General features: G+C 36.9%; 1 protein-coding gene across 3 annotated transcripts in view; it reads right to left on the bottom strand.

Annotated features, from left to right (window-relative positions):
• Positions 1-25,542, bottom strand: part of LOC122791600 (non-muscle caldesmon-like) — a 1,000,623-nt gene that overhangs the window by 127,230 nt on the left and 847,851 nt on the right. For 2 of the 3 annotated variants that reach the window (XM_044059381.1, XM_044059384.1), the window contains 2 exons: positions 9,072-9,212; positions 2,825-2,866 (listed from right to left, as the gene is read on the bottom strand). In XM_044059381.1, the coding sequence (XP_043915316.1) occupies positions 2,825-2,866; positions 9,072-9,212 (183 nt within the window). The remainder of the gene's footprint in view (positions 1-2,824; positions 2,867-9,071; positions 9,213-25,542) is intronic. The other variant, XM_044059382.1, reaches the window with a different exon arrangement.

The raw sequence follows: 25,542 nt of genomic DNA, 5'->3' as shown, positions 1-25,542 counted from the left end.
ACTAGTCACCAGAACCCAGTTATCCGCAAGGAAAATCCTGCAAGCTCTAGGTTCTTGGCCTTCTGTATTCTACTCATTCCATATGCCAGACTGCATATGAGGAAACTATTATGGTACCTAAAAAGCCTTTGGTGTCAGCAATCTTAAGACCTGGAAACTATCATACCAATGATACCCTGTCTAAGGAAAGATTTTCTTTGGTGGGCAGCAGCATGCAACCACAACAAGGGACTTCCCTTCTCACAACCCCATGCCACCCAGACCCTCACCACAGATGCATCAGACTATGCCTGGGGTGCACACCTGGTTGGCAGGTGCATTCAGTGCCATTGGTGCCCAAATCAAATACATCTGTACATCAACCAAAAAGAGATGCTAGCTGTTCAGCACACCCTGACAGCTTTCAGACCCCTACTCTCCCCGGGGCCAATACTGATCAAAACAGACAAAGCCACAGTGATGTGGTATATCAACAAGAAGGGAGGGACTCACTCTTATCCTCTCTGCAGGCTTGATATGACCCTTTGGCACAAGGCCTCAGCCATGCAAATACACCTGCTAGTACATTTCCTACCAGGCTCCCTAAACTCTCTGGCACACAACTTAAGCAGAAACCTGCTAGACCAACACAAGTGGCAGCTAGACCACAGAACCTTCACCTTTGCACCTCAGAAATGTGGCACCCTGAAGGTGGACCTCTTTGCCTCCCACTCCAATCATCAGCTCAGCAAATTCTACACCAGGGAACCTCACAGCAAGGCCTGGAAAGTGGATGATCTATCCCTCCAATAGGTAAACCTCTCGGTCTATGCATTTCCCACTCTACCACTCAGTTCAAGGGTACTGCTCAAAATAAGGGAGGAAAAACCAAGGGCAATCCTGATTGCCCCAGACTGGCCACGCCAGCACTAGTACCCACTGCTGTGCAGTCTGCCACCATGGCAACTACCTCAGATCCCAACACTTCCGACCTAGAAGAATGGAGAATTCATGCATCCCCAATTGCAGACCCTCAACCTGGCAGCCTGGCTTATTCCCTGACCTCTCCTCAAGCTGCCAGCCTAAGCAAGCAAGTCCTAGATGTTATACATGAGACCAGATGCCCCAGCACTAGAAAATCCTATGCTAACAAGTGGAAAAGGTTTTGCACCTGGATCCAGGCTAAGGGAGCTGAAACAGAACAGCCCTCCCTACCTCTAATCCTGGATTATCTAGCAGACCTACTACACAGGGGTCTATCCTTCTCTTCTATTAAAATTCATGCCTCTGTCATCTCTGCTCATTACAGCACAGAGCCACCTCTCTTCTCACACCCTCTCATCAAACAGTTCCTAAGAGGGGCTAACAACTTAAGGCCACCCAGAAGGGCTCCTACCCCAGCTTGGGACCTTAACTTTGTGTTGGAAAAGCTCACCTTACCCACCTTTGAACCTGCAGCTTCAGCAGAGTTAAAATTCCTCTCTTGGAAAACAGCCTTGCTTCTGGCCATCACTTCAGCTAGAAGAGTTTCAGAGCTACAAGCACTCATGGCTGTAGAGCCCTTCATCATTTTTCATGTTGACATGGTCTCCCTCTGTACTAACTCATCCTTCATGCCTAAAGTGGTGCCCAGTGTGGCTCTCAACCAATCCATTCATTTGCCAGCCTTTTTCCCCTAACCCACAAAACAATGGGGAAAGGATTCTGCATTCTCTAGATGTGCACAGGCAGCTCAGATTCTATCAGGATGGGGCTAAATCTTTTAGAAAAACTGACCAATTGCTAGTCAGCTTCGCAGCAGGGGCAGAGGGCAAAGCCATATCCAAATAAACAATCTCCAAATGGACACAGTGTGAACAGGTTAATACAGCACAGTCTTATTCTACTAAAATGAGACAATCTCACATATCTTGTCAGCCCATTAGTGGCTATATATTACAGGCAGCACACTCATTGTAGCATCTTACCACCGTTATGGTGCTATAAAGCAAATTTTGGGGTAAAGTTATAATGTGATGACACCAATAAAATGACAAGCATAGATTAAAGATAAGAGTTTCCTGCCCACAGTGGTTTCTGGAACACATATCTCATGAAACTGTATGGTATTTGTGGGACTAGAATTGATTTGTGAAATCTGGATGAATAAATACAGTTAAGTTGCAAAACCATAGGGGCAACTGAGTCATTATTCCATTAAAACTGAGCATAGTCTCAAATGAACTAATTGAATTCTTTTCTCAATTTTTCCCTTTTGGTAATAGGATCACAAGCCCAGCCCAGCTGTTGGCACACATTACTATTACTTCAGTGAAGAACAATTTCAATATTTAATAATGTGCAGTACAGTCTACGATCATAAAACTCCCACTCTAGTTACATATAAATGTGTTTTCTATAATTATGACTTGCATTTTTTCCCCAAAGAAGATTTGTTTCTTTCCATACTTGCAATGTAACAGCTTACAACGTTATTTTTCATTATTTCCAGACACTAAGCACAGTCCGCCAGCCAAAGAACTAGTATTAAGGTGCCCTGTGAACATTTAATTTCCCCTGTAACAAAGAGTAATGCTTTGAAGAGAAAGAGAGAAAAACATTTGTACTGCACTGGATTTAGTTACAGTCCATGAAAAAAAAAGAATTCATTAAAACCTATTTGAACAGATAACCATGCAATGAAACAAAACAAGTGGGCAAGATTTCAGATTACAAAGAGCACCCAGTTAGATTGGTACCAAATGCATTATACAAATAAAACTAGTGTCGGCAAAATGAAGCCTTAGTTATTTTTCTGGTGTCATGCACATTATAACAATAATAATAATAATGATCTGAAACTTACTGTGAATGTTGTTTCTGCCACTGCCCTGTCATCTCTCTCAGTCTGAAAAATACAGAAAGGCCAGTATTAAGCTTAGCACAGACAGCCTGTCTTTTATAGTCTCAGAAGCTTCACAACTTGTATATGTGTGTGTGTGCGTGTGTGTGTCTGTACCACAAGCCCACAAACATGATTAGCTCATTATCTGCAATTTTTTTATCTGTTAACCACATAACCCCACTGGACAAAGTGTCCATTTTTAGGGATGACCCCAGGAGCACTGTCAAGTTAAGTGACTTGGCCAGAGTCACAGAGTAGGCAAATGGAAGTAATCAAGCCCTGCTCCATTCCGACTACAGGAAACAGCTCATTAACATTACATGCTAGGCAGATATGAGAGGCTGAGGCACATGAGGACCGACAGTCTTAAGGGTCATTCCCACCTTACAGATGGAACATGAACAGTAAAACCAGTAAATATGAATATGATTTACATGCATATCAATATATGGTGTAACATCAGTGAAATTAATGAAAAATCCTTAGAATTACATTGTCAAACAGTAAATCTGGGGAATGTTTTTGTTAACCCATTTTTATCAATTTGACAGAAATAAGCATCTTTAGAAAAACGCTGACATAATTGTTGTACATCTTTTTCAGATCATATGAATGGCATTAATACCTGGGGAGCTGTGCCAAAAAGCTAAAATGTATCCTATTACAATAAAGTATACCCAGCATGTGCCTTTTACAGTCAGATTTACATAATATGGGACAAGACTTCTTCAGCATTTGTAACTCAAAAATTTCTGAAACAGAAGGAACTCCCATGAGATCTTCTGGATGGGAAATATGTGTACCCTGGAGTGAAACATTAACTGTACGTTTTCTTTCTTTATGGTAGAGGGTTGTGTCTTTATGCATGCTAAGGTTCAAAACAAAGTAATGGTTGTACACTTTTTTCTAAAAGAAATCCAATTGATTAAAGTGTACTGGTCTTGTTCTGAGGCAAGTATACGTAACAAACCTTTGAAGTTGGATATAATCTCCTTGTCATATACAGAACCAAATTTTACAGGTTTTACTGCAGAAAGTATTTTGTTTTTGATTTTATTTTGTTGATAAGGACGACCCTCTGGATATCTTTTCTCAGAGATGAAACACTTCACTTGGAAAAAATAACAGTTAATATGCAGTAGTCAGACCACAGTGCAAATAATATTTCCTCTTACAAATAGTTAAAGTGTTTCTACTTACCCATAATACATTAAAACCATATGTAAATCACTGCCCAGTACCTATCATGACATCATTGTTTGGGTAGAGTTAAAGAAAAACTGAGTAAACAGAGAAACTAAAAAAAAATCAAACAACACACCATTAACTTCATTATTTTTTTTTTTTGCAAAAGCATTTGCAACTATAAGATGATGGATATTATGTCTAATGAAAGTAGCTGTAAAACAAAGATGCTGCACATTTCATGTTATTTTTTCCATTGCTTAAACTGTCTCTTGAGTGATACTTAAATATACAGTGATTCTTAAACACACTGAATTTCTGGGCCTTTGTCTTTTTCTGAAAGACTTCAACACTGTATAAACTAAAGCACTGCTTGTTGAGGAAAGTAAACCTATATTTTTTTGTCTGTGACTGATAGAGCTGCTTTCTGTTTTACCTGCTCCATTTTCTTTTCGGTTTTAAGAAATCTGCTTGGTCTGGTGTTTTTATTCTACATGAGAGGCACTTAAATTATCTATACTGTACATTTCACATGTTTTTCATTGGTTAAATTGTCTCTTGAGTGACACTTAAATACACAGTGAATTTCTGGGCCTTTGTCTTTTTCTGAAAAGATTTCAAGCATCCATAAATTAAAACACTGCTGATGACTCCCTGCTAGTCCTCCCTCTGCCCCCCCCCCCATTCTCCCCTTCATTGATCTCCTCTTTAAACCTGGTAATTTTAAGCTGCTGTAAATTGAGCTTATCATGCTCCTCTCTTTCTACACTGCTGCTGATATATTTTGAACTATTTATTTGCCTTTCCTTGTGTTTATATTCAAAAAGTTCATTTTGCCTCCCACTGTCCTACTGATTTACATAATCTGACTTCATTATCTAGCTCTGCTGTTGGATAAGGTTGTATATTTTTACACTCTAGCAAGCATTTGTTTTTATATCAAGAGGTCAGTGGATTTTCTATCTAGTGCACTGGAAGGTAGTCTTGTCTGTTTAGGTTGGGGAAACACTTGAGATTTCCACATGTAGTTTTATTGGCTAGAGGGCTTATTAATCAGCTTACCCTGTTTGAGTGGCTCTTGGCTCATTTATTCAAACCAAAGAACTTTTCTTGAATAATCATACTTAAGCTGTTTAAAGTACACTGCTGTATCCACTCCATATCTTTAACTTTGTTTGTAAAAGCATTTCATATCTTTTTAGTTTGTTTGTGGTAGTATTTTACTCTGGACACTGCTTTACTGCGCTTTTACATTAGGAGGACTGGGATTATTCATCTAGTGCCACTAGGTATTTACCTGGTCTATCTGAGTTGGGAAACATACAAAAGGGCTCCAAGTATTGTTTCCACTTCTCTTATATACTGTGACTGTACTTCAGTAGTTTCAAAAAAATGTACTGTCTGCTGCTGCTTTATGTAGTTAACTGGACTATATTACATTGTATCTGTTAGTTGTAAGGCTATTGTAGGTAGTCTGTGTGGTCTTGATACACTTGGGCTCCAAATCAGCTATTATACATTAAGAAGGTGTTTTTCTGTACCTTTTTGGCAGAAGTGTGCTGATCTAACTTGTCTAAGTTGGGGATTGCTGGATGAAAGCTTATCATGTGCTGTCCTGACTGGAAGTTAGCTTAAAACTTGTTTCTCTTTCTTCTGTTTAAGGCTCACATTTGTGCAACATATGGCATAGATACTCAGAGCTGCTCATCGTTTGGCAACTTTGCTATTGATTGCTACAGAGTTCTACAACAGTAACCGATAGATAAGAATAGATCCATCTAGATCCCCAGGTTATTTCAAAAGTCTGAACAAGTGGATTACACTTCTGTGATAGGGTAAGAAATGTGCTGCTATGAAGAATTAGAATGAGTTTTCCTGGAGAGCTGAAAAGCATACTCATTGTTCTATATCACTTTGTGAGTAACTACTTGCTATTTAACCAGTAAAGAAGTTAATTAAGGTTAGAGCAACATTCTGATTTAATGATTAATGAGCCGGGTAGGAAAATGGGACAATATCATCAGTGTAGTGCATGTCAAAGGTGCCAATATCAGAAGGAATTGAGCTACTGAGGACAGATGATGATGAATGGTAGAGACCAAAAAAAGAGACATTATAGTACTGCACCCCCAAATATACAAGGAGCTGGTATTTGCATTACGACATTACTAAACAAATTAGTCTGCCAATGAACTATCTGCATCTGTCCAGTAAGGAATCTGACAAACCTTATGCAGCAGAACCTCACAGTATATATGGTATAGTCCATAGGGAAGAGGCCAGATGGGCACACTTACCTTGTACCCAAATAAGATCATAGAATCATAGGAGGTTGCTAAGTCAATGGCCGCAGGGCCATTACAAAACTATCCAAGTTCAACCCCTGTTCCCAAGGGTGTCTGGTTCAAGCAGACACTAAAATCAGCAGCTATTGCCCCGGTTCAAGAGGGGCACAGGTGGAAACCATGGGGTGAATTTTCATTCATCCATATAATTGTCTAAATGATGCTTAAATAGGGCCAATGAGGGGCTTTGTTTAACATGAAAATGAAGCTTGTTCCAAAGGTGGGACAACTTCTGTGAGAATGAAGAAATTATATTTCTAAATTAATTTTGGCATATTTCTTATCTTCCAACAGAAATATTGTTCCTATTCCATACATACTTTTGAATTTGTGCTCTTGATTAACTTTGTAAGGTTACTTAATGCAATCATTTAACTCCCCATGAAACAAACACACTTTCTCACATTATGGATGATCTGTTTTTAGTTTGTGCCAACTGCAATTGCTTTATTTATTCTTGCATTCTCTGAATGATATTGCTAATTGTATAACTGCTCTTCTCTCATAAATATTCATAATTTTTAATATGCCTCAATCTGTTTCTATGTATAAGCTCTATTTTTTATTGTGTTTTTTTTTTTTGCTTCCAAGCCTTTAGCCATCAGTCTTCTTCAATCACCCCAGCTCTAGTTTCCTTATGGTAAGGACATATTCTCTAGATCTGCTCAAAGGGGTCTGGTGTAGGGAACCACTGTCATCCGCACAGGCATCAGAGTTGGTTAGGCAAGCATTTGTGTTTATTTTATCCAATCATGCACCTTGGTGATGACATACACACCCATGTCACATGATGGCTGCTTATTCTCCCACCACATCCACTGATGCTCACTCTTTTGCATGCATGGGCAGAAGCTACCATCACTGGCTTGGGCAGACACACAGTTCATCTCTTCTGACTGGCTGAAAATGCTTTTGGTTCTGCGTGTGGCCTCTGCCATGTGCCATGGGAGTGACAGGCTACCCCCCTGCAGGATAGGGATCATTCATCCTCCTCTCTCTTGTTATGAGTTGTTTGAGCTGCTACTCAAACACAGGTCACCTGGGTAGTAGTTAGAATTTTGTCTCTCTATGTTACTAAAATGCTTAGTATAGTTTCAAGTTGCACAACTTCCAGTGTATGCCCATCACCACCATACTATCAAACCCTTCCTAGTGTGCAGTTTATGAACTTCTGGAGACTGTGTTTTACATGTGAAAACAGTTCTTCAATCTTGGGCAATATAGCTGTTTTATACAGTTACTATCTGATAACTTTTAATCATCAAACAGTTTCAACTGCACAAAGCAACACTTTTACATGGAGTACAACTCCCACACTGTTAAACAGTATGTTCCATGAAAACTCTTACTTAAACCAAGGCTGCTGTGCAGTACAGGAAAGTAGAAAACTTAACTCTACAATGCCTGTACACACATCAGAGTAGTCCATCTTCTGATCAGCTCAGCCACAACACATATGCTGACCTCTGCTGCTCCCTAAGGGACACTGTAGCAACTAAAAAGGTATAAAAAGAGCAAAATTAATACAAACACTACTAGAGCACAGCAGGATCCCCCACATTCATCTCACTGAATCATTCAGAAAATCGAATGAAGCCCTCCCCAACTAAAAATATCTTCCCAATGACACTATGAACTCACAGTAGGTTATAGTTCATTGGAAATATACATAGAATATCAATTATACAGAGGGATTGGGGAGGAAACTTGTTCAGATAATTCTTATTATTTTTAAGTTTTAGAAAAAAAGGAATTACTAAATATATTTCTCCAAATCTGATATCAATAACCTACAGTGGATGCACCAGCTGTGTAACTCATTAAGGGTAGCAGGCTAGCAGGATGATTTTCATGGAACATTTTTATATTTCATTTGTCGATTTGTAAAATAGTTGAAACAGCTGTTGTTTGTTTCCCTCAAGTGACAGTCCAATATGCAAATCTAATGTTTTTGGGAGGCCTGCTGTTTCAGTTAATATACCCCCCTTCTTTAAAAAGTTATAAAAATATAAAGAGAGAACAGCCTTGACAACTCAAGAGAGACTTATCTTGTAAACAATAGTTATTAGTATTGGAATAGGTAGTTTGCTACATTCGCTCCTGCTCCATCCCTACTGTCAGGGCTGCATCACCTAAAATGTGATAAGTATGTATCCCATCTCTATGCCTTAGAACACCTTTCTTACTTCAAAAAAATAAGAATTGCTTTTGCATAGATTCCTGGCACTCATGTTAAAAGATACAATAATAAATAATTCTAAAATCAATCTGTGTGGTTCTTGTGTCTATATCTACCCTGGGCATCAGCACCTTCATGAGCTTAACTAAAGTTTTAAGTCAATCTGATTCGTTTTTCGTAAATTTCTTTTATTCACACACTGGTTTTAAGTATTCTGAATTTTTCTATATTTTGGAATTGCATCTACTGGCTTATAACAAGATTACACTGGAGGTGGGATTGTAACCTTGGAGATCATGTAGACTCTGTTGTGAGGATACTGAATTATGGACTTTAAGTAGATTACCCTGGAAGTGGAACCATATATGTGACTTGTAGGTAGGCTTCCCTACAGATGATACAGTAACTATGGACAGTACACAGAGTATCTGAAGTGGCATTTTTGGCATATTACCTTATTGTTAGCACTGTAAGTATGGAATGTAGGTAAATTAGTTACCTTAGAGGTAGGACTTCTTGGGCTTATAGGTCGTAAAAGCTCTTCTCCTTCACTTCCAGATGTGCTGAGCTTTTTCATTCTTTTTTCAGTTGCCTCCATCCTTCGTCTTTCTATATCTTCCTTCATTCTTTGTTTCTCTTCCTGCAAGCAATACAGAAAAAAAAAAGGATAGGAAGACACATATTAAAATGCTTTCATAAAATTACCAGTTATTCTTATTTACTTTTCACACAAAACTCTCTCATACTATTTCATGTAAACAGAAACGTGTTGATTTCAAGGAAAAAAAAAAGTAATAATAACTGCACACATTCTTTAAAAACAAATAAGTGAGTATGGATGAAGCAGGTACAAGTCAAACTGAGTGAATACGAAATGCACAAATGACACATAAGGCCCACTGTACCATTTAAATACTGTTAGTTTTACATTTTAAGGCTCACATAACTTATCAAGGAGAGTTGTAAAATATGACTTTTCAAAATTGCCCATTAGAGTTAAGTATGCTCTATGCAAAAGCCCTATAAGATTTAAACATTAATTATACAATTATACTGTTTTTTTGGGCACTCAACATTGTCATAATACCTGGCTTGGCAGAGTTGAAATTTCTGAAAATTCTTCCAAACTTCTAGCAACAGTGAATGAAAAATTTACAGACTTAAAGGTAAAAAAATTGTAACAATACAATTACTAAATGATTGCATGATAATAATAGACACAATCTTGATATAAAACATTCCACTGAAATAGCTGGTCTTTCCAAATTAAAATCAAAATATGTAACCAAAATGGCTTGTAGACCCTTATTTCCTGTACTAAATGCTCGACGAAGACCATTTATGTAAAATTACTCCATTTTCAAGATTAAACAAGTTTACGTGAAAAACTCAGAGTGGTACAACTTTGCATTCCCCAACACCACATTGAGCATTCTGTGGAGTGCAAGAGCTGCAAGGAGAAGGGAGCAGTAGTCTTACACCCTTAATTTGTACAACTCCAGCTCTGCTACTGTCTTTTAGAAGTAAGAAATTTGAAACTCTAAGGAAAAAGGTGAGGAATCCCAAAGTTGTATCACTACAGGTTCCTCCTCAAAACTTTTCATTGACTACTATCTTCTCAAGAAAGTTCTTAACTTCTGATTAGAGCTGGCAATCCAGTATATCACAGTGATCAGATCTTGACCTACACTACATTTTTACAATTAAGGATAATGTTATGATCAGAGGAAATTGGAAAGATGTATCAGCTGGCATGCTTCGTACTTGTATCAGCTGACATGCCGCATATGGTGTCAGCTAAGATTCTGGACACTGGTATCAGCTGACGTGCTGCATACTATCCACTGCTGTGCTGCACATTGGTATCAGCTGGCATGCTTCACACTGGTTTCACCTGACATGATATGCATGGATATCAGCTGGCAGGCTTTAAACTGGTACTGGCTGATGTACTGAACATGGGTATCAGCTGTCGTGCTGTATACTTAAGATTTACACAAGACCTATCTCATGAAATATAATTGAAATACATCTCATTGAGGTTTATACATAGTTCCAGCATAGGTTTCCTAATGTACTGGAGTTCATCAAGAAAGTAATTACACTCTCAACCTCTTTGCCACAGGCAAGCTATTTGAAAATTGAATTCAGCTGTTCATTTACAGCTATTAGTATGCATCAAATAAAGTAGGAAAACTTTAACTTTCCACAGAGTAAGTGCCATACTTATAGTTTACTGAACTGGGCCCAGCTATTACAGAGCGTGGAAAAGGTTTATCAGGTCATTTAATTTTCTTACAACTACTTCAGTCTGCATATGCATGACTTAGAAATTCATTGAGAGTAATGTTGTTCTGGAAAAATTCGATCAGCAAGCTGGTTACAATACAGCCATTTCTCAATCACTTAACATATTCTGAAGGACATTATATTCTAACAGAAGATGATGCATTGTTACTAAACATCAAGGCCAACTATTTTGTATTGGAGGAACTGGGAGATAGTGTTGGAGTCAGAGGCTGATGCCGGCATGTCCATCCTTAGTAGAGAAAAAGCAGTTTAATCTGACATGGCACTAATGATCAGTGAAGGCCAGGTGCTCTAATAACAGCAAAAGTGACTAGATACATACAGGTCTGCAGCATGCTGATGCTGCAGAGGTGAATGTGTAGAAGCAGGCAGATGTTTTGGGTCCAGCATAGTGAAATGCCAACATTTAGTGGGTATAGGTACGAGGAATTACAGGGAGAGCATAAATAAATAAATAATAAGGCCTACCTCTATGACAACCGTCTATGACCGTCTCCTGCTCAAAGCTGAATGACAATCATCAGACAATGGTGACAGAAAGAAATGGTTGAAAAAAAATAGAAAAATTTAATAACTAATTGGCAGTCTCCTGCCATTTAGTGAGTTCATGTGTTTTCAAGCACTACCCTGCCTCACTCTCTTACATTACCAACTGTTTGAATTTTTTTGAGGCCACTCAAAGTCACATTCTCTGGCCTTGCCAAACTACTACCACATTCAGACCTTCATTTTTGTAACTTGCAGCTCCTGCCTTCCTGACCTATTGGAACTTATCAGTTAAACATGGATTACCCCTCCTAGCTTCCCTCACTGGTGGTATCCACCACTCTGCCCTTAAGTTACTACCATGGCAGGCATCAGCAATCCTTTCTTTAGCCACAACTCATTCATGTTGTCCTTGTTGCCTCAGCAACTGAGATCTGACTCTGACTTCACACACCTGACCTCCTCAGTGGGGTTGCCACTAATTGAAATGTCTGAAGTAGGTCAGAAAAGATGTAGAAGTTTGATGTCACCATGGGTTGTGGCCAGAAATGATACAGTCAGGTGGTGTGACCAATGAAAGCTGTGTATCATGGCTATGGAGACAGCAGTGGTTTAAAATTGGCCAAAACTGCCACTGTTTTTTATAATGGCTGCCCAATCATTTGTAACCCACATTCATTTCACTTCTACATATTAATTCAAATTATGACATAATAGTGAGGAAAGAAGAAAATTCAAAGCAGTGAATAAAAAGATGGAGAGATGCTGAATAATTTTGCAGAAGTTGACAGTAACTTAACATGACTGAAATTTTACATCGCACAGAGCAATACAGCAGGAGGGACATCAGCTATAAATTCTGTAAACAACTGACATTAAATAAGAAAATAAAATTACCTGAAGTATCTGAAAGAAACCCACTAAATAAAATATTAATGTAGAAGACAGGGTGCAAAGCTAAGATGTAATATAAGATGACCTAAGTGCACAGGATGGCTGGACTGCCACCAGTGAATTCTGGCAGATAAAACTGAAAGACCAACTGTATAAGTGCTTTCTTGGATTAAATTAACAAAGATGCCATAAAACTGATTTATCGACTAGACAATCAGCGAGTCAAAAGAGAGGTAACAATGCTAGTCAGTCATTATTCTATGTCTGTTGTTTTGAAAGCAATATTGTATGTGTGTGTGCCTTTTAGAAGGAAATATTGAAAATTAATAGAATGAACATTTAAATTGCTGCTACATGTAGGTGCAGAGTGTACTATTTTGCCTAAAAATACTTTTGAAGTATTGGCATAAAAAAACAGAATCTGCAAACATACTATTAACATATTCTGATGACTGTGTAGACCCACTGGGCCAAAAACTGCTTTTTCAAATTAAAGTACTCACAGAAGTTAATTATCTTAATATTTTGGGTTGTTTGGCTTGTATGGAGCAAGGAATGGTACCACCAATTTACAGTGTAAAAACAGACTGCACATATCCATGTACAACTACAGTCAAAAAGTACCTGTCAAAAACTGTGCAAAGCCATTACAATGATATCAGGCATGGCTAAGCTGAAATTACTTATAGGTTCTTGAATGTTGACAATGAGACTATTACATATTAATAAAACCAGTGCAGTGGTTCACATTCTAAGGAAAGTTCCTATAACTCTTGGTAATAAACCAGAAAGGAATTATAACAAATGGAAAACAGGAGTGTCGTTATGAAGCAGTTGGAGCAAACAGAATGGGGAAACAATATACTTTTGTACAGAAACACAAGATTTGCGTCTCTAGTGATTTGTAAGTTCTTATCTGTATTCAGAAGCTCTAAAATTCCTTTAGTAAGGTACAGATTCCTAAGACATTCATTTGGTATTTTGTCAGCACAAAAGTTATTCCAATTAGTTTCTGTACACGATAATGGTATGAACATATTTCATGCCACAGTAATGTGAAGTCACACCTATGTAGAGCAAAAGAGACAGATAATGCTGCTAAATTAAATAAGGCACAAATTCAAGTTCAACAAGAGTAAAATCAACATATGACTGACATGTCTGAACTAAGGGCGGTCATAATTTAATGTCAGAAGGATTGAAGCCTGATACAGAAAAAGTCAAAGTAATTGCCCAAATACCAAAGTGAGAAGACAGGCAGACATTACAGTGGTTTCCTGAAAAATGTAGCACCTTGCCAAAATCCATACCTAATACTGATGTGAAAAGTATGCCAATACAAATGCTATTAGTGCAAGAATTTTGAAGAATTCAAGAAATTATTCATACATGCTCCAACATTAAATATTATGATATGAATAAGCTAATTGTACTATAATTATATATCAAAATGGTGAAGAATCTGTGATCCTAAAATAAAGACAAAAATACCATTTGTATATAAATCAACAGCATTTACACACATATAAAGGAGAGAAGCTCAGAAAAGGATCTCATAGTGCAAGAATATAGATATGAGAAGTTCCACAGACATGTTTCTGGTAAGGATGTTTGGCTAAAACCAAACCACAAACCCCTTCAAGCATATTCAGAACATCCTTGCACAAGGTGCCTCCTGAATTACAAATAGTGTTACCCATCTACAGAAATATGACTTGAAAGTAAAATAAAGGTCACGCTATGAACTGCACAAAGGAGATACGTTAAGTAGAGCATACTTACCAAAGAAGCAAGCATGAAGAGTTGTTAGAAGAAGAACTAAAGATTCTTTAATGGCATGGAAGGATAAAGTCATTACTATGGTCTAGGTGAACTAAGTTCAGTTAGTGGCACAGGAGTCTGTGGCAATGGCAGGAAAGGATTGGCATGTTCATCCAGGGAGTAGGTCACACCTCACAGTCTGTCCTTGACAGAGACTGAGGATGTATTGAGGAGCATTTTCCTAAAGGAACATAGGTGGAGAACATTGCTTTGCTACAGAGATGGGATGATATGCCATCATGTCCCCATTGCATATCTCTCCCTAGACATCAATGGGTGTGCACAGGGAAGAATGTTATGACATAAGGAGAAAATGCCCCTTGACAATATGATGCTGACTAGAAGTCTCAATTACTTCATTAGCCCTGAGCATAGCCCAAAGTGTGGGGGAGGAAGCTACTAAAAGGTGTTAAAATGAAAGGCTAGAATGAGTAAAAATCATCAGTAAGAAAAGAAATTCAATCTTACTTGTCTTTCAAGAAAATATTAAGCTATGTCAAGACGTAACACTCAAAGCTGACAAACTGATAGTTCTCAATTAACTGAGAAGACAAACATCTGAGAGGATAAACAATTCATACCTGGAAACAGTAAAGTGATAAAACAGAAAGAGATACAATGTACTGGCCAGGAATTTTACTCAAATAGAGAATATAATAGAGAATGTTAACACCTGCAATAAGTATCATAAGAGTAATTCAAAGTAAGAAGATGCTAGTATACTCAGTACCAAATAATCATTGAAACAGAGCGTACATAGACTTGCTGCACTTCAAAGAAACCGTGTATCACATGTGCAGAAATTATTATCCAAGTCCCCTGAAGTAGCCATACTGACCGAATACAACAAAAGCAAGTGTGATTAGTGCAATTAAAGGGTATATTCTTAAGAGAGGGGTACCAGATATAATCATATCTATTAAAAATTCACAATACAAAAGTCAAAAATTCTGCAGACAAACAAACATTAGATATAATCTCATCGAAAAAAAAAACTGTAACAAAAATATTTATTTAACATTTGTTTACTAGGAAAGTCTGACTTGGAACAAAGCCAATTTTCAGCAGAGGCCCGGGGAGAAACACTCCAGAACACATCTTTTTGTAACATGGGAGGAAACTGGAACACCTGGAGGAAACCCACATGAGTGTAGGGAGGACATGGAGACTCCACATAGAAGGCACTCTAGTTGAGAATCGAACTGGAGAACCTTTTACTCTAGTCGACAACGCTACTGCTACACCACTGCACCATCCAGTATATTATGATATGATTCCACAGTGTTGCATACTATGTGGATTCAAATTCAACAGTTCATGTGTTAACTGGCAGAAAGTTAAAAAGCAAATAACCTTTTTAAGCTACCTTACAGAATCCTGAAAAATACCCTCAAATCAAAGGAAATGCTGGAAGTAAATCAACAGAGATATAAATATTACTCTGACTGAGACTACAGAAGACTGCCAGATTTATAAGCTGAAGGTAAAATTAAGAATACAAAATCCAGGAGAAAGTTTGCAGCCTTAACTTGAAGTAGTTGGTCAAGCAGCTGAACCATGGTCCAGTGTTGTTTGTTCAGAAGACTGAATGATGCATACAAGAAATTGCAGCCATCTGTGCAATACAAGAATGTCAAAATCAAAGGAAGAGAAGCAACTAGAAATGTCATAACCACTAGTGTTATAAGAACATTGAAAATCTTAAAACTAGTATATTCAAGTGCTGTACAAAGAGGTCCCTCAACACATTGTTACCATTTTAGGTGCCAAAGGTGGGATATTTTTTACAGAAGCACGAGAATTTGCAGGGAAAACCATACCCAAAACCAGTGCAAATGGCTGCACTTCACTTCCTGCCAAAATAAAAGTCCATTTATAGAACTGCATTTTTAAGTATTGTTTCATATCATACTGCCTGCATAAAGAGGAAATGATTGCAACCCTAAAGATGTGTCTTTAAAAAAGATTACAGTGCAGAAAGAAGTACACAAGAAGAAGACTGCATGGCCAGACAGAACAGTTCTATCAAATATTTCACGTCTGGAAGACCACTACTTTCTCCGAATGACTTCCATTTTCATTTTTCATCTTAATGCATACATCCTTTTCCTCTGTTAAAATGTTTCAGTGTAATGGTTCATAGATTGTTACCAAGCTTGCAGTTCAAGTAACCATTGAAGAGGAGCACAGCCCAAATTCCCAATAACCTCTAAGCACTGTCTTGTTCAATTAATTGCTCAAGATTGCACAGTAGGCAATTGAAGACCTAGGGAACTGAACCCTGTACCACAGGAATTACAGCTCACAATCTAAACCCTGTGTTCCAACTACTAGAATTTCATAATTCTTTTAACACTCTTCTTGCGATTTCACTTAGTTTGAATATGTATGCATGATATAAATAGTTATTAATGCCTCATTTACTTCAAATGTGAATAAATCAACACTGGTGTTAGTTAAGCCTAGTTCCATACCCCCAGATGTGTGTGTGCGTGTGTGCATGTGTGCGTGTGTGCGTGTGTGCATGTGTGTGTGTGTGTGCGTGTGTATGTGTGTGTGTGTGTGTATCTGCATCACTGGTAGAGCTTTCATTTTCATGCAAAAATTACATCATTTGACTTCCTTATATTTAATAATTTATACTTTCAGGGACGGGACCCGTAAGGGCCCGTTCACATTTAATAATGTCACCAGAGGCTTGCTTTCAAATAATACATGTTAAAAACTCACTCTGGGTTACAGGAAGTTAAACAGGAAAAATATGAAGGAAGTGTAACAGATACTAAACAATGCAGGAAAACGACCAGCAGAAAGTTGTTAAGTCACAAAGAACAATGTGCAGGACAATCTAACTTGTCATTCAATTACCTTTATCCCAACTTGAAAAATGCAAGCATTTTAAAAAGAAAGGAATGCAGTTTGGCAAGCAAGTGAAAAGGACCCAAGAGCCAGAGCCTTTTTTGCTTTATTTTGCCCAGAGCATCTTACATCTTTCTGATAAGAAAGACATATTAAGAAGCATAAATCTACAAATGGTTACTTGTCAAAACAATAAGCAGTACTGGGCAATGGTAAAGACATTAACATATATGTATTTTTTAATCTTTTAAGTAATACTGATATTACAGTGCAATCATATCAAGGCATACAGAATTAAGAGTTAAAACCTTCATAAAAAGTTTGGACCTACTGTCACAATTTAGTACAAATGCTTAGAATGACAGATGGACTTAATTATGTGCAATGGAAATCGTAACTTATAAAACACAGTAGCATCTCAGAGAATTAATGTGTCTTGTTTGTTATAACGAGAACTCTAGAAATAAGAATAACTGAATTTTTTGAAAGTTTATATAACACTGCAGGCAAGTTTAAACAGTTATTCCTGAAAAAAAATGAGTTATGCCATGCATTACAGCATCAAGCTGTCACTGATGTTGTAATGCTACATGCATAATATAAATATTAATAAGTTACAATTATCCACCTCACTAGAGGGTTTCAAGTGGTATATGAATGCATATATATATGGCTGCAACACAGTGAAAGTATTAAAAACATTATTCATTTATATGTCTGGAGAGTTTCTAGCAACACATTAGGAAAATATGCTGAAAACCCAGCTGTAGTGTCACATTAACAGGGAAAACATGAAGTCATTTACATCTCAAACTATTTCAAGCTACAGATGATCAAAGATACTACACAACACTGTTTCCATTAAAACTGGTGTGGTTAAAATGGCTGCTATTCCACTATATAGAAACTGTAACGTACTTCAGTATTTCTGTACTATTAAGGAAAACATTTCTACAAAATATATAAAGAAGGTAACAATGAAAACAGAGATACAGACAATGGAATTCTTAGATATGAAATGCAGAAATGTCAGAAGAAAGAAAGAATCAAGGCAAAATTAAGAAAGTACACCAAGACCCAAAAGAAAATGAGATGGTAAGAGTAATAATCGGAAATCTTGTAAAATGTCTGTTCCTCAGGCTCTTATACATTTTTACCTAGTGATCAGAGTTTGCTACAAATGTTTTAGAATACATTTTGGTATGAGTAAATGGACTCTGTTTAATGAATGTCACTACAGGGGAAACGTTTCCCCTCAGACTTGATTATATTAGTAGAAATGTACACTGGGCAAAGCTTTTTTGTTACAGCTGGGAGATATGTCAACAATTTATATAGAATTCTAGTGGGTAAAGTTTGAGAATGGAGGGCACTCACCATTTACTTGAATTTGCTGACTTGAAAATGTCTAACTGGAAATATTCAATATTCAATGATTCGGGGGGATCCAAATTTATTTAAAACATAAATTAGGCAAAAATAGGGATATACAAATAAGAAGGCTTACTATAATTTTAGCAATTCTTACAATGTCAAATCATTAAATTTCGTGACCAGAAGGTTGCAAGACAAGAATGCTGAGGACACACACACACTTACACAGCAATTTAAACTATGCTATACTACATTAGACTGAGGTGTGCATGCAATCATGTGAAACAGATGCACACATAAGCAAATTATGACAATGTATTAAATGACATGCAATAAAGGATTTGCAGGGATTAAATAGCATCTATGAAACTGTCTTTGGTATGAATTTAATCCATTTGGATGGCATCTTAATTGGTCTGATAAAACTTGTTATTTAACAATCAATTGTAGAAAATGATGATAATGATTTTACTGCTGGTGTAACAGATGATAATGATGTCACTGCTGGTGTAATAGCCACATCTGTTAAAAATACCATTATCTGGATTTATAGCATTGTCTCTTGTTGACAATCATTTAGACACATCATTGTTTTGAGATGTGACCAGTCCAATTCTATACAGATACCTCCTATTATACATTATCATTTCAGCATCATTGGTGTCACTAATGTAGGGTCTTGTCACACTTGTTTGATTAATCACAGCAGTACTTTTCCAACTGGATTCTGAATTCTTAACATTTCTGCAAGCTTTATGGAAGACAGCATCTTGTCTGAACTGTCAAAATGTGGTTTTATTAGTTTTGAACTTTGTGTCAAGCTGACAAAATATTTAGAATTTCTTCTGCTTGACGTAGAACAGATAAAGTTGGTAATCATCTTTATTTTCCTTCCCATAAACAGCGGAGAAGGTCGCAGTCCTGACATTTGCAACAGAATGTTTCCTGTCTATTAGACTGGGGATACCTTGGAAATGAAGTTATGTGCTGCAATCCCCACTGCTGCACAAATGTGCAGAATTATTGACTAATAAACTATTGACTTTTAAAGTAAAGAGAATGTTAGAGATGCTATGATAAGAAAAAATATACTTCCTCAGTGTAATAACTGAATGTGTGATGCTATCTTTCTCAACTTGATGACTTCTGGAAAATTTAAATAGCAGTACAGTTAACAACTCATCATATTCCTTTCTGCATGGTTTGTCTGGAATTTCATGAGGTACCATTTGCTCTTGTGATACATTTTACAGATTTGACAGCTGTTTATAAGATCATTTCAAAGAGACATTCCAGGCCAACAAACGTCATGTATCTTATCTTTGCACTTGGCAATACCCAAGTTCTCTCAGGGATTTCAACATTTGGCTATATAGATGATCTGAAGCAATTACTTTGCTGGATTTGAACAATACCTTGTCACTTATGGACTTTACCTCAGAAAGTATAATATGCTTTTTTTTTCTTTTTTGTAAACAAGAAACATCCTTATTAAATTATCAAGTATGACATAGGTCATACTACAGTTAAATAAATGACAATAAACTATAGCAACAGAATTTCAGTTGCAGACATTACACATTCCAAACCGTGCCAACACAACTGTAGCTGCAAACATATACATCACTTTTAACATATCTGGTCATTGTTAGTCAAACTTACACAGCTCATTTAAATCCTGCCTTCTTTTAAACGTCATTCCTTCTCTGCATGTATTGATCCCACAGTTCCCATTCTTTCCTTTGCAATTTGCTCCTACCCTTTTCTAGAGATCCCAGTTCCAGTAACCCTGTTACTATCTTCACTACTTCTAGTAAAGTTGGTTTAGACATTGATTTCCATTTTCTACTAATTGCTTTTTTGGCAGACATCATAATTAGACTGAGCAAGGCCTTATTACCTCTAGGCAATTCTGATTCAGTATCATAGCTCAAAAAAATAATTTCCCTAGTCACTCCAACTTGTTCACTCAGCATCTCTGACAAAGCAGTCTACAGGGAATATTTAAAGTCTACCAACTCATTACACTCCTAGAAAATATGTTCACGGTTACCACTTTCTGCCCCACCACACCTCCAATATTTGTTGTCTACCCAAGGAAAAAATTCTTTAAAGTCTATTTGGGGTATAAAAATACCCATGTAAGCACTTCTAACCAAAGATCCAAAATCTTTTGGATTTTGTTGCATATCTTGGTGACATACATATAACACCCCCATTATTTCTTTGTGAATTGCTTATCTAATCTCTCTTCCCAGTCCTTCCTAGCCTTCTCTGATTGATTCTTATAGTTACCATGCAATATTTTATATGCTCTACTAATTATTCCTTTCTTAATGGCAGCTTCTTTGCTAGATTCTACTAAAACCTCTACCAGTGCTGGTCTTTTATTTAGGACCCCCCCTATTTCTTTCTCTTTGCCTGTACTCTGATATCAGTCCTTGATATGGAGGCAATCTCTAACCTGCAGTCCAAATAAGTTCTTGGCATCTTCCCATTCTTTTACCTTTCCCTCTCTAGGTATTTGCCTATTGCCGGTATCCCTAACTGCAGTCATTTTTATCAGCAGAATCTAATTTCTCCATTCCTGTGATGGCTTAGTTCGTAGAAGACCTTCTGCTACTTTATGAGCATAATATTCTGAATGATTACTGTTGTTTTCCTTAAAGGTCTGCATCCAAAATCCCAGTCTATCCCCATTACTTGAGCTTCCTCCCATTTTATCATCATCTGTTTCCACTTTGAATTATAATTTTCTGCTTGTGCTATGTATAGTAAGCAGCCTTAACTGTGTTGCTCTGAAATACACCTTCAACTTGAGTAATCCCATTTTGCCCTGTTCTATTGGAAGAATAAACTTATCCCACTTGACTCTTGCCATCTTCCCCTCCTTCAGCTCTTTATTAATTGCCATATACAACTTCTTCTCTGGTTGTTAAAAATATGCCTAACCAGTGTACAAGACTAAAGGGACTAAAAGCATTTTAACTGCTTGTATCTTACTATCAATATCCATACAACAGAGCTTCCATTTTCTCAGTTTTTGTATTCTCTTTTCTTTAGTCTCTTCCCACATATCCTTAGCTGCCATACCAGGAACATTTTTAATCCATCCTCCTAATTATTACATTTTATCATGTCCCCATAAATATGGATATTGCTGAACCAATTCATATGTGGGTACATAATTTACTGCTATTGCTTTTGTTTTTGCTTCATTAATTTTGTATCCCAAAGAGGTTTGAAACTGTCTCAATATGTTCCACAGCACTGTAGTGTCCATTTCTGGTTTTGTCAGGCATAAAATAAGGTCATCTGCAAATAGAGCCAGCTTTTCTTGATTACCATACCACTTATATCCTTGAATTTTTGAATCCCCTAAATATAATGCAAACAACAAAGGGGAGAGCAGACAACCCTGTCTGGTTCCTCTTCTCAAGCAGAAGTTATCAGAGAGGACCCCACCCACTTTAATTTTCGACTCCGATCCTTCATATATCCTTTTAATCAACCTTAATAACTTTATCAGGGAATGCAAATGCTTCTATTGCTCTGCTCATAAAATCCCAGCTTACTGTGTCAGATGCTTTCTCTGCACCAAGACCCACCAGCAACAGTGGTATTTTCTTATATTCTACTTCCCTCTGGATCCTCATTGTTCTGTTTATGTTGTCAAATGTTTGCCTCCCTTCCAAAAAAGCACTGCTTTCTTCCAGGATGTTGGTGCTTCTCCTCCTCTTAAAATACTGTTAAACAAAACCTTCTAGATCTTCATCACTTTTTTTCTCTCCTACCTTCCAAACTTCCACAGGAATATCATCTAATCCTGTGGACTTTCCTGTAGATTGGTTATACATCACCATTTTTATCTCATCTCCCCCTGTCAGAACTGTTAGTAATTGAGCCTCCTCTACCTCTAACCTTGGCATATTTAATACTTCCATAAACATTTCCATTTGTACATTTTCTTGATTTCTATATTTCTCTGCTTTATACAGACTTTCATAGAATTTCCTAAATATTTCTAATACTTCTACATGATCCCTATTATCTTCATTTTAATAGGCTCCCTAAGCTTGGTGATGACCCCTTCTACTCTCTGCTGTCTGAGTCGTTGTGCTAAAAGTTTTTGTGCTCTAGAGTTATTATCAAAAACAGTTGCTTAACAGCAATCTTTCTAAACTCACGCATATTATCAAAGTAGTCCCTTATTTTCTGTTTAGCATTCTGTAGTTGCTCCTCTTCTTTTTCTGTGAGAGTCCCCTTATTTTAAAATATTTTAATGTTTGTCAGTCCCTCTAAATATCTAAATAATTCTTGTTACTTCTTAACCTTATCTCCTTTTTTTTTATTTCCACCTTATTTTTAAATTCCATTTTAATTTTATCCCTCTTCCTAGCTATATTTTTAGAAGTTTCTATCTTCATTAATAGCTCCTGAATATTTTTCACTACCCATTCCTTAAATTCCTCTCTTTTCAATAGATTGGTGGGAAATTGTCAATGTCTCATTTTTATTTCATTACCCTGTGTTTTTATTTTAGTTATTATTGGTGCATGATCTGAAATAGTTATTGGGTGTTATCAAGACCTTCAATTAAATGCACATGTTCCTGTGAACTGTTAATTCTGTCTAGTCTAGCCCAGTTTTTGTATCTTGGGGAATAATATGTAAATTCAGTCTGAATTCCTACTACTGAATTCACAACTTCCATGCCAAGTACTTTCATACATTTCTTTAAAAATCTACCCTCCTTTGTTATATTTCCCTGTCTGGGCCCCCCAGACATATTTTCACTGTTGCAAATCAAATTCCAGTCTCCATCTGTAAGTAATATTCCTTGCTGAAAGCTGATTATTTCTCCCAGAATTTTCTTTAGCTCTATTATAGCAGTTTTCAGTGGAATATAAATACATGCCAGTGTAATCCTCCTCCTTTGCCAGTAGCCCCTTAGTACTACAAATCTACCATTATTGTTTTTCTCCATCTTCTATTACTTCTCTTCCTTTGCCCCAGGTACCTTTCCCTCTCTAGGTTTTTGTCTGTTTTTGCCTTATCTTTATAGCTCTCCCAGCTTGGAAAACACTTGAATGCTTTCAGAAAACTTTTCTCCAAGCCATTTCTCTTTATCAAATTCTCTGCTAGTGACATGAGAACCAGATACAAAACTGTTTACTATGAACAAAGACCGTATAATATTCACTATTCTTTTTCATTTACTTGTTTTCTGTCAGATGTGTTACTTTATAAAGCTAAAGGCCTTAACACAGCCATTCCCCTATGGAAGAATGAGAAAAAGCACATTCATTTTTTCTTTTGTCATGCTCTTTTAACCAGATCCTCCCTTTTTTTTTTTTTTTTTTTACATTGCAGTGTCTACATTTCTTAAAACTAAACAAGGAGAAAGAGAGAAGGGAGAAATAAACAAAAAGAATGATTAGAATCACCTATTTACATTAGCATCCTCATTAAACTTAAAAATAACTGAAAAAACTTTATAACATGCAGAGAAAATCATGTACCAGTTTACTGTTAAGAAAAAAAATTACTTACAGTTAACTCTCTCTCCTTCCTCTTCCTCTCTCCTGAGTATTTTTAATGACATGAAGTAGGGCGTATGCTTTAGAGTCCCCTACAAGTTTAACAAAGTCCAAACAAGTCCAGTATTTCCAGATTTTCTTATGTCCTGGTTCACAAATATAATTATTGCTTTGTAATCCCACATTTATCAGTTTCCAGGTTACTGATTTTAATCTCCAAATGCTAATGACATGAAGTAGTGCATATGCATTAGAGTCCCATACACTTTTAACAAAGTCCAATAAAGTCCAATATTTCCAGATTCTTTTGTTGTATTCCTGTTCACCACCATCTCCAAAACCCTGTCTCTGCATCTCCAGTGCACTCTTGATTCTTCTAGTCAACTCTTGTGCTTTTTCCCTCTCTCAATCATTTTCTGTTGAAACACTGGGAAAGGTTTCAGTAACACAGTCTCTCTGTGGTCTTTAGTACCAGAAGAACAAGAAGCAGAATCTCCTTCTGTTTCACAGCTCAGTTTTGGTTGGACAAACTTTTGTATTTCTTCCTTAGCATGTACTTCATCAAAAAATGTTTTTGTTCCTCCAAGAAAAAATATTTTGAGGATAGCTGGGTACATCAGTTTTAATCTCACACTTGCATCTCAGCATTCCCTATATAATGGAATAAATGTATTCCTTTTCTGCCTGGTGGGCAATAAGCAGTAATTCTCCACAAATACTCTGCTGTCTCCCACTTTTAGTACTTTGTACGTCTGCCACAGTTTTGTCATCATCAACTCCATCTGCTGGTATGACTGCATTTTTACTATTAAAGGTCCAGGTTGTTTTCTCATAGCCAGGTTTGTAGTGTACACACAATGTGCCACTTCAATTAACAATTCCTGTTGTGGAATATGAGCCCAGTTGCTTATTTGTAAAATTTGTAAAATTAATACTGTCTGTTCCTTCCAGCTTCATTGGTACAGCAGCCTTTTCTTCATTTCAACCTCTGAGTTATGCAGTTCTGTCACCATATCTGAATATCTTTTCAAAACATCTTCCGTTTTTGAAGCTTTTATTTTTTTGTCTTCGTATAGTCCATCAGTGTTTCCTTTATTTTAACCAGGACTGTGTGCAGGTTCTTTATGCTTTCCTCTAGGTTACTGGAAGTCAAGTCTGGAACTTGCACTGATTCTTTCTGAACAGCCGCAGCACTTTTCCCAGTCTGTGTTTTTTCCTCAAGTTTTATAGCTGATTTTCCTCTAGGTCCTTTATATTTCTTTTTCCCTGACATCTAGGAAATGTACCCAAAAATCTAGGTCTTCTGACTTTCTCTGTAAGTTTCTCTTTTCAGACTGGGAGAGCTAGAATTAAGCTGTTACTCAATGTGCAGCCATCTTGGAAGCCCCTGAAAGCATAATATGCTTGAACTAATAATGGAACTTTTGCTTTCCACCTGCCTATCCTTTCAGTGTTTTATACTTGCTGCTACTCAGTTTAAAATTATATTATCTTAATCTGCTCAGAAGCTATACAAAGTCTCTTGTCATGTCTATTATAAGTGCTATATTATTATTCCTAGTAAATCAGACAGCATATTGCCACAAAATAACAAAAGTTATTTGAAATTGTTTATATTTGCATTCTATGATTGGGCATCATTCCACAATGCACTTCTCTTCTTAGGTATAATAGCTTGTATTACAT

The sequence above is a fragment of the Protopterus annectens genome, chromosome 17.part0, assembly GCF_019279795.1.
Source record: "Protopterus annectens isolate FY-2018-M chromosome 17.part0, PAN1.0, whole genome shotgun sequence".
In the NCBI taxonomy this organism is placed as follows: Eukaryota; Metazoa; Chordata; order Ceratodontiformes; family Protopteridae; genus Protopterus; species Protopterus annectens.
This window is presented reverse-complemented; position numbering and strand designations above follow the sequence as displayed.